At 40.8% G+C, this 10,409-nt stretch overlaps 1 protein-coding gene across 2 annotated transcripts; it reads right to left on the reverse strand.

Annotated features, from left to right (window-relative positions):
• Positions 1–1,082: 1,082 nt before the first annotated feature.
• Positions 1,083–10,315, reverse strand: PCTP (phosphatidylcholine transfer protein). Of its 2 annotated transcripts, XM_015646103.3 has the most exons (5): positions 8,600–10,299; positions 5,940–6,019; positions 5,435–5,606; positions 4,718–4,785; positions 2,845–4,202 (listed from the first exon to the last, which is right to left on the reverse strand). In XM_015646103.3, exons 1-5 carry the CDS (start codon positions 8,772–8,774, stop codon positions 4,137–4,139), a joined length of 561 nt encoding a protein of 186 aa, XP_015501589.1. In that variant the 5' UTR covers positions 8,775–10,299; the 3' UTR covers positions 2,845–4,136. The 2 variants fall into 2 exon arrangements, with proteins under 2 accessions (XP_015501590.1, XP_015501589.1); XM_015646104.3 differs by lacking the exons at positions 2,845–4,202; positions 4,718–4,785 and adding an exon at positions 1,083–1,746 and having other exon boundaries at positions 8,600–10,315.
• Between the last annotated feature and the right edge of the window lie 94 nt (positions 10,316–10,409).

Below are 10,409 nucleotides of genomic sequence, written 5' to 3' on the forward strand. Positions count from 1 at the left end.
ACTCAGAGTCCATGCAGTTCCAATGTGTTTTCTCTTTGGCAGCCTTTTTTTGTGGTTCAGAATCATTTCCCCCCAAGTGTTTTATCAGCATCCAGAAGCTGGTCTCGTAAAGCAAAACTTTATAATTCTTTTCATTATGAGTCGAGGGACTAAATATTGACCAAGAAATTGCCTTAGTCTTGAATGTTGACAAATTTTTCCCATATGATCTCAGGAAAACCTTGATGGGAAACCATCTGTAAACCACCTGAGAGTTCTGGGGGTTTTATTTAATAGAGGGAAAGACAGCCCTACCCTGACTGGGGATTATTGGCTCATTGAACACCACCTCTACTCTGATGTCTCACTTTTTTAGCATATATTCTTTCATGCTTCCTGCCTGATTTTGGACGTTTTCATTGTTGCATTCTTACTTTACTCCATATAAGCAGCAAACAGATCACAGGGCCTGACCAATGATCAGAATCCTAAAATAAAGAGAGCAGCGGATAGGAAATGTAATCTTTTAACTTAATGTTTCCATGTGTTGTAACACAATTCAGTGCTTGTTTGGCCGATGCTGGGTCTGGAGCACAGCACTAGAGGGCAGTGCCATATTGCACTTCCAGGGAAACCATCCCCTCCCGGACACCACTGATCAGGCTGGGAAATGGAAACCAAGTGCAAAATACAGCCACATTTCTTCTCTGAGCTTGTTTTGGTCACCAGTCTGAAGCCGATCTGAGATGCCCACACACCCCATTTTCTCAGGCTGCAGACATCCTCCTCCTCAGCAAGGCAAGGGTGGAGCAATGCAGATTATTACATTTATTTTTTTTTTACCTTTGAAAGTATCAGGAGAAAACAGGAAACAGTAAAAGTCAAAGCTATCTGATCTAGAATGCCCCAAGAACTTGACATTTCCATTAGTGCCACTGTGCTAAACTAACACAGTTTTGCAGCTTTACAAATCTGAAGACAGTCCCATTTCCTGGGACTCTGGCATTATTTAGCCCAGAAAACCAAAACAATGCAATTTGCGTATTTCCAAATATGTCTCTGCCAAATAAAATAAGAGACTAATGACCTGAAAAACGACCCTGTTCTTTAAATTGAAGATTTTATTATAAAATATACAGAATATACTTTGTTACATAATTTTAAACAAAAACCATAGTCTGTTTTCAGAATGCTCTTGCCCTGCTTAACACTGACCAACATAATTTCATATTTACTACTGTCTTTTCAGTCCAGTTTTTATTCTTCCCCCTAATTTTTCTTAATTTCAACAGTTACAAATTCCAAAAGACATAATTCCTATTCCCACATAAATACAGATCCACAGATCCAAACACATATTTTGGGAAGGCAACCAAGAACCCATGCAAGATTTTTATAACACATTAAAATGCACAAGGAGCAAGAGACGTAAAAACAATGGATGGGCAGAAGATGATCCTTGAGGGTGATGTTTGTGCTCTCTCTGCAGCAGGAAGCAGGGCCAGGTTGGTAGCTGAGTGGGCTACGATGTCAGAAGGTCAGATCACACACTAGGATTTGGGCTCATCCCAAATGTTGACACAGTATTGAAAGGGGAAGGGAGAGGGGAAGACATGTGACATAAAGGACATTGTATTCAGCAGTAAATGTTGACTGGAAATGTCCATCATTGGGCTGGGGAGATCAAAGTCCACTCTGGGATGTCCACAAAGATTTGTTCTTCTTCTGTTGCTAAATGTTGAATTGGGCTGGTAATAAGCACCAGATCTGGAGAAGAAGAGTCTACTTACTAACAGTAAACATCCTCCAATATTAATTTAATTTTAATTAAATGTGATTTAATGTATATTCCCATCTGACAAAAAGAGAGTCTCACCACATATAAGGCTAAAATTCTGTGAGTGCTATTTGTCTTAGCATGCAATCTTTAAAAATTCTGCCTTGATAGTTAAGGTAAAACTACAGGATCATAATGGAATGCTTAGATATTCTAAATCTGCATTTCATCTTCTCCTTTGATTACATCTCAAGCTTGCCCAGTTGGCCCTTTTCCAGCTTTTAACCTTTCAGATATGATCTGCAGCTGCTGGATGCTACAGGAAACAGGGAAAGACCTAAAACCTTCTGAGGTAAGCTCAGGCAGAAATGCAGTGAGCCTTGAGACCTCACAGCAGGCTTCTGGTCACACAATGTACAGCACAGAGGGAACCCTTGGCTTTATGTGTTGTAGAAGAACTGCTTCAATCCAAAACTTGTTATTCCAGGAATAACATGATTAATTCTCAAGGGTTTCTTCTATAGATGAAGAATAATAAGACAATTAAGCTTGGAGCAAAACCTGACTCTTACAGTCCGTCACAAAACCTCTTTTGCCTCCAGTGCTGAAACAGGCATTAGAAAAATATTAGAATTTTCAGGAAATCTAGAGAGTACAGATAAAGGCAAACTCACTTAAATCTTAATATTACAGGTACTTGTGCTTACACTGCAAGAACAGCTTTCAGTTTAACCTGTTTCACAGTTGGGATGTAGGTAATTTTTCACAAGGTAGAATGAATATGTATGTTCAAGGCCTTTCAACATGATTATTACTGCAGGTTCCATCAAAATGCTTCTTCACAGGATGCAGTTCTTACTTTGGAAATTAAGATGTCCAGTTCAGAGTTGTTCCCATTTAAAATGTTCCTGTCTAACAACAGGACTCCAGAATACATTTATCATTCAGATTCCAAGTGAGAATAATTGTTTATGGTAATGTTCTCAAAGAACAGGGGATACTGAGCTAACAGGAAGATGACATTCTCTTTATGTGTGCACATGTAATCCTAATTAATATGCTCCTTTGCAGTTACAGAGAAGAATTAGTAGGATGCTTTAACATCAGTTTTATTTACCTTATTGATCAGGACTCCAAAGTCTCCAGTTGTAAACAACAGTGGTATGAAAAAAACCAGCAAAACCAATTTTAACAAGAACACTACGTGGACAAAATAATGATTTATTGGAAGTAAATATTCACACAAGGTATAAAGGCAATAATTCCAATTGTTTACTTTTTAACAAGACAAAGCTACTCCATTACCAGATTTATTCAGAAACATTAGATTTAGATTAGATTTAGGAACAATGTAGAGTATTTTAAATCCCTGAGAATGATGTCCTCTCGTTCTTTTATGCACTCCCTGCCCCGCTACCCCCTTTCCCCCCACAAAAAAAAGGTGCTGGAAATTTAATTTCCTGCTCAGTTAAGCTTTTAGTGCATCACCATCCATTCTTTATATCAGCATGAAATTTAAAAATGCAAGCAAGCCCAAGTCCCACATCAAACTCATCCACATTCAGTGGCAGGAACCCAATTTAAAATTACCTCCAGTTTCAAGTTGGTATCCAAGCTGCTTTATAGGTAAGGCTACTGACTCTAAAGATAAAACTTGTTCCCCTTAAATCAGACATGAAAGAAGTAACCTCCTCCTTTTTCTTTTAGCTGGACACAACTAAGGGTTTTTACTTTTCATACAGAAGTGTGGAGCTGTGAATGCATAGCTTCAGTCTTGATCTTTTTACTTCTAGATTTAAGGGATCTTAGCATCACACACTTCCAGTTCCCACTGCACATTTCTAGTAATTTTTCTCATCCCTCATCATTTTTAGGCTTATATCAGGCAGAGAGTTTAAGAATGACAAACTTGGGTAGCAAAAGCATTTCCTCCTATGCAATGCAAGTTCCATTACTGAGTTTCAGGAGGAAGCCACCCTGCAAGGTAACAAAGACAGATCCAGGCACAACACATGCAGACAATTTGCAGTCCAAGTTTAGACATTTTTCTAGTAAGACTGTTGCCTTTGTGCAAGGATGTAACATATCCAACAAAGAACTCCTCTAGCTGACACCTGACAAACAGCATAAGCAAAGCATGGGGAACAGGGCTAAACTTGAGTACTTTTAAAAGCTGCAGCTGATGTTGGTATTACCTTGCCAGTGGCCAGCTCTTCAGTTGGAGATGGAAACAAAAAATCTAATAAAACTCAAGGCATAACTCAACTAAAATAAAGTTATTTCCAATATTAGAGGTAGATTTTATCCAGTGTACTATATAACAGCTGCTCCTGTAAGAGCAGAGATCTAGGAATTAAAGAATTTAAATCAATTTCAACACCTATGTGCTCTTAGAGTAATTAAGGCAAGCTTTTCGTATATCCTTCAAGAAAGCAGGGACACCACTCTGTAAAGAGAAAGGCAGAAAAGTTATTCTTGCATAATGAAATCAATAAAAACTATAAACAAGATGAGAATTCCCATTACATAGATCAAGGCCTTCAAACAGATACAGTTCTAAGATCTAATATACAATTGTCTAAGATACAAGTCTAAGATCTGGTACATAGCATCACACCAATACTTGGGAACAAACTGCATTACTGAAGTTTGCTTGTCTTGAGGCTATTCATCTATGCTCTGAAACACAGTTATTTGGTTTGCTGCAGAAATTTACCCGCCCAGTTGACAAACCAAAGGAATTTGACAGGAATTAAAATAAGTAAATTAATTAAGACTATTGTAATGAGACCATACAATAGTGAGATTGTAAACATGGGACTGTGTAAAAACTAGGAAGGTCGATATATCTGTTTCAGAAAGAATTCATTCCACCCAACACGTAGAAGATGGGTATGACTGCAGTGAATTTGTTGCTTGAAACAGATTAGCCAAAGATCATTGAATGTAACCTTTCCTTACCTTGGAAGCCCAGTTGACCAGCCAGGATGGAATCATGCCACCAGGATTATCAAAATAGTACATATAGACTAGAGAGGAGACAGAAGTTACCAGACAGTTACCTGTGACTCAGCTCTAACACACTGTCACAGAAGCTGTTGGTGGGCATGACTGGAGCACCAACTACAGCAGTTCTACTCTAAATTCTTCACAAAAAGGTCAACTTGTCCTGAAGTGAAATGTGAAGTAAATACAGGCATTCCCCGTTAACCTTTGGGAAGCTGATAGAGCCACGACAGCAATTTAGATTATTGCAAACCATTTTTGTCACCCTGTCTTGTAAGACTGTCTTTGAAAGACTAATCTCAGTCAGGAGTCAAGCTCTAGGCAAACCCTTTAATCTATACTTCTGTCAAACACAATACTTGAATCATTGCTGAGTTAAGAAAATTGCAGCAGAGTCTCCCCAGCTGAACTGTCTGGCAGGAAAAGAAGTACAGACTGGGGGTGGGATGGGAGGACAGAAGGAAGTGGTCAATAGACTATTCTTAACCACCCAGCCCAACTGCTAAATAAAAAGATTCTTTACAGTAGTGCACTGCACTGGACATTTCCAAAAGTTTCATTCATTTTATAGTAACCCCTGGCTTAAAATTTCCAGACCCCCTCTTTGTGTGTTTTGTTAATACATACATTCCCTGCCTACATGACTTGTCACACATTTTCTTGACCTCTTACCTTTAGATCCAGCCTTGCCATCACTTTCAATTGCCAGGCTTTGTTTATAGCTTTTAACTCTGATAATCCCGGGCTTTTCAGGGCACTGAGGAACAGCCACACTTTTTGCTAACACAACCCAGATCTTCCTCCCATCCACATCCATCTCCTGGCATTCCCGAATATAGACATACTGCATTGCAAGTTGAGGAGGCATGTCAAAACAATGTCAGTGTGAGGGATGAGGAGTTGACAAGTGAATTCCATCACAAACAGCAGCTCCTTCAAGTTATTTCTCGTGTTCTTACAGGATTCAATCCTGCAGAGCAGTAATTCAGCTATGTGAGCTCTAGCTCTGTGTGGGAAGAGACACCCACATTCCTCTTCATGCCATATATATTCATGTAACACAAGGACTGCAAGATCTTAGACCAGCCCAGCAAAGTGATGGAATCAGTTCATTGTTGGGACTCTTGGATGACCAAGTGGCAAAAACTGCAAGAGGAACAAAAGCCTGAAAGGATACATCTCTGTTTGAGAGAGGAAAAGGGTACTTCACTTCCCAGTAGATTACTTTTTCACCGTCATATGTTTCCTCATACAGTTCTATGGTTGAAAGAAGAAGACTGTTAGATATTTTTAATTTCTACTGCAGCAGAAATATAGATTGCATCAAGAACTGCTCAGATTTCTGACATGAACACATTTTACACTTAACCCTGATGTCAAAATTAGTATGTATGTAGAATTTCAGCAGTAAGAGACATTAAAAAGTTCTGTACCAGGACTGTTCAGGAATCAGTTAAACAAAAATAGGTGGCCTATTTTCCTGTGGTGGAAACAAACAAAACCAAACAAAAAACCCAAAACAAAAACATAAACAAACAAACAAAAACACCCCCAAAACCAAAACACTCCCCCCTAAAAAACACCCCAACAAACAAAAAAGAAACCACAACCCCCAGAATATAAAAGCAGAACAGTTCTGGAGGAAGCAGAGTCAAATTCCTTTTCCAACAGTTTGCTCATTCAAAGCCTTTCTGTCTCAAAGCTTTTTCCTCACCTGTGCGTGTTCTGCACAATTCCAAGCCACAAATACAATGTGCTTTTTCAAAGGCATGTCCTTGTACATTATACTGAGCTATATGGAATTACAATGAGTGCAAATTTCTAACACCTGAAGACATCTTACATGAAGGATTAATGAATTTTTGAAAAGATGTCAGGAATTTCACAGCAGTATATACATGGAACAGCAAAATAGAATCTTGAGCAGTTTATGAGTCTTCATTAAACTACCTTCAGTCTGCCTGGAAACTCAAATCAGAAGGCAGCAGAACATGAAAAAAAAGTAACCCAAGAATAGTGCCTAAAACATGGCAGTGACTCAGTTGGAGAGTAGTATGGCATGAAGGAGAAAAATTAGTTGTAATCAACCCACATAACTTTTGAAAGTTTTGGGTTTGAAAACCTATCTACAGTACATCTTCTTTCCCTGAGGCAGAAACTGCCACTGTGAGGGCAATGGACCTGACAAGCCATGGGACTGAGCCAGGGTGAACTCCTGTTAGCTCAGGAGTAAAAGAAGAGTGTCATCCAGAAAGGTGGTTCACCTCAAGTCAGAGTGGTCTTTTCTTCATTTAGAGCAGACTTGTACTTGAGGTATTCTATATCCTCCAGACTTGCAAGTGAGGCCAGAATAAACTGATAATCTCATTGATAAGGCAAGAACAGTGTCCCAGATGGGAGATTCTTTCTCTATGTAATATATTCCAATATATTCTGTTAGTATGCCCTACAGATCAGCTGTCGCCCACAGAAAAAACTTCTCTTCTCCAGCTGGAGCAACACTGGATGCACCTGGTGTTGTAATAACCCACAAGATTTATCTTTTCCACCAGAGGTCACTGGAGCATTGGATTATTCACTTTACTTTCACTTCTAACCACAGAGATTTTCTTTTTCAAAGCCACCATGAAGCTGTTTTAAAGACCCCAATACAACTGTTATTAGCTACCTCATTTACCTGTGTATCTTTGCAAACACAGGAAAAACACACAACAGGTAAACCACATCCCACCTGCATTCACTTCAAAGCAGAATAGAGTGCATTTTGATCAATAATCTGATTTCATTCAGCATCACTACAGGTGATCACAAGTCCATTCTACCCATAATAGGTATAGCAACACTACCCGCTTCAAGTCAGTTATTACCATTAAATTGTTGGGAAGTCTGATTTCAATCAGGAAGGTGCTGCAATCAGGAGTAGCAAGTTTCAGTATTGCTCAGGCCCAACCATTTTGCATCATGCCACAGAAGTGTGTAGTACCTCAGTCACTATTCTACAGTTTAGTCACAACTTCCCTGCTGAATTGGCAGCTGCAGCACAAACCAGCCCTCAGGAGCAGTTGCCTTTTCAGCTAAAAAAGGCAGCTACTTCTGCTCTGGTCAGGTTTTTATTTCAATGCCAACCAGCAGTTCAGCAGAGAACTCTCCTTTGGACTGCCACTTGCACGGCAGTAAGAGCACCAAGGAATACAAACAATAACACCAAGTTCCTGACTGTAAAAGGTGCCAAGAACATCCAATGCTTTAAGGAAAAGATGCATCATGCATCAAACTGGTGGAAGCCTGAGGAAAAATTTTCATAATGAGAACAATCAGTCTTTGAAATAATCTCCCCAAGGACAAATTTTAAGACTCAGCTGAACAGGGTGCTGGGCCATCTTGTCTTGGCTGTGCTCTCACCAAAGAACTTTGGACCAAATGATCCCAGAAGTCCCTTCCAACCTGCTATTCTATGACACACTGCTCCACTGCCATATGCAAAGAGGCACAAAAGGTACCACCTCCATTTCTCCCCAAGAGATCTACTAAAATTTAACCTAAGCATTACAACTAGAAGTTACAAGGCATTCCAGCATAACCAGTGATGCTAATCATACTCTTTAACCAACACGGGAAGAATTCATTCCAGAGGAAAGATTAATGCTGTTGAGACATTAGTGATACCATATCAGTGTTTACTTGTATATTTGCAGAGTGCAACCTTATCCCAAAAGATATTTAAGTCTGACCCAAAGTCTATGGAGGCAGTAACTTCAAAATACCTTTGAGGAAAGTTTCAGCGGGAACAATCAATGTGAACTCCAGCTTGCTTTTACACTGCCTAGATAAGCTTACCTTTAACATATTGATCCCACTCTTTTCTGAAATTCAAGTCCATGTAGACATCTGCACACAATTTTGGGGGAACATCAGCAAGACCACCAAAGATTTTATATTCATAAAGTCCTGATTGCTGTGGAAACAGAATTAGGAGAGGAAAAGTCACACAGGAAAGGGAAGTACTCTGCATCAAGGAGAACAGCTGAAGGAAGTTAGGTGGGGCACAAACTACAAATATGTTCAAGAGCTGTGAAAGCAAGTGTTCAAAAAACAATGCAAGATTCAGTCTTCAACCTCTCGACTTTTTGATCTGTACATGAAAGTTTAAATGCAGCCAGACTGATCTGCCCTGCACAATGGCTGTTCCTTCCCTTACACCAGTACCCTTTTACTTCATCAGGAGTTCCAGAGGGAGCATTTCTTCACAAACACAGTCCCCCTTTTCATCTCCAGTGGTCAGTGTGGATTAAATCCTGTCCAAACTGAGGTTTACCAGAAGCATTAAATTCTTGTGGCAAGTTAGTTATGCTTATACATCAGGCTGGGATACTTTAGAAGCATATTTTAGAAAGAATGCTTTACAATGTCCATACAATGTTTTATACATACATATTGTATGAGCCATTCATGCAATAGCAGCACAGCCACTGCAGTAAGCCAGGGTTTCCTTGGTCCCGTTTGCCTGGCTAAATCCAGCCTTCAGCTCCCCAAAGTTCCTTTGCCTTCATTCACTGCATGATGTATTAACAGGTCAGCTCTGGCTTAAGCTCTCATCCTAAAGCCTCCACTTCATCCACTCCAGCAGGAACACGCCCAGCACCCTGTATTCCATCAACACACTAATTCCTGCATGGATACCTGGCAGGCACCTCAGCCCCACCTGTGCTGTGTGCACGTACTGATAAACTCGTCTTGCCATTGCCAGTCACCACATCCACACTGTAAACAGGGACTAGTTACCACTGAACAGAATTCCAAGGTCTATGAAGTGATGGTTTTTTTAAAGAAGCTTTCCCCACTTCATTGTGCCTTTAGGACAGCCCTTTATGCTTGCTGGTTTTTTCTAACATTATCACGTCTGAAACGATATCACAGAGTACAAATACAAAATTGACCTACAAAGAACAGCATGAAGTCCAGGAGTTGAGAGGAAACTGTGACCACTCAGTTTAAAAAATAGGACATGTGTACACATATATATGGATTTAGAAGTCAGCACTGAATAAAAAAAATATGTGTCAGAATCGAAACACTATCAATCACAAGTCAGTTCCTAAACTACTAAAGTTCTTTAAAGAAGTTAGTCCCCCTAAAAGGGGAGAAAATTTCATTCCAACCCTTTCTGAACTACGTCCTGATTTTAGAAGATGAAGGGTGGAAAATCAGTGTGCAGGGAGTTCTGGAGAAAGGCAAGAATGGGGGAAGGCTCCTGGAGAGCAGGATGCTGTGACACGGGCGGGCTCAGGAGCAGATGTTGAGGGACACGCTCCCGTCACCACAAACCCCCTCCGAGGGGAGGGTGGCACATCGGACACCCGGGAATTCCCGCTGCTCACAAGCTCGGTTCCCCGGCACGGTGCTCGGGCGGGGGTCCCTGCGGCCCAGCAGCTTTCCCATCAGCACTTAATGGCATTACCCGGAAAGCTGCTTTCTGCAAGCCCGGAGAAACCGAGCCCAGGCCTGTGCGGGGAACCGGCGGCTGCGGCCGGGGTCGTGCGGGCCTCGCGTCCCCTTCATCCACTGTCCCCTTCATCCACTGTCCCCTTCATCCACTGTCCCACTTCATCCACCGCCCCCATCACCGCCCCCTTCATCCACCGCCCCC

This window comes from Parus major, chromosome 18, assembly GCF_001522545.3.
Source record: "Parus major isolate Abel chromosome 18, Parus_major1.1, whole genome shotgun sequence".
NCBI classification, from domain to species: Eukaryota; Metazoa; Chordata; class Aves; order Passeriformes; family Paridae; genus Parus; species Parus major.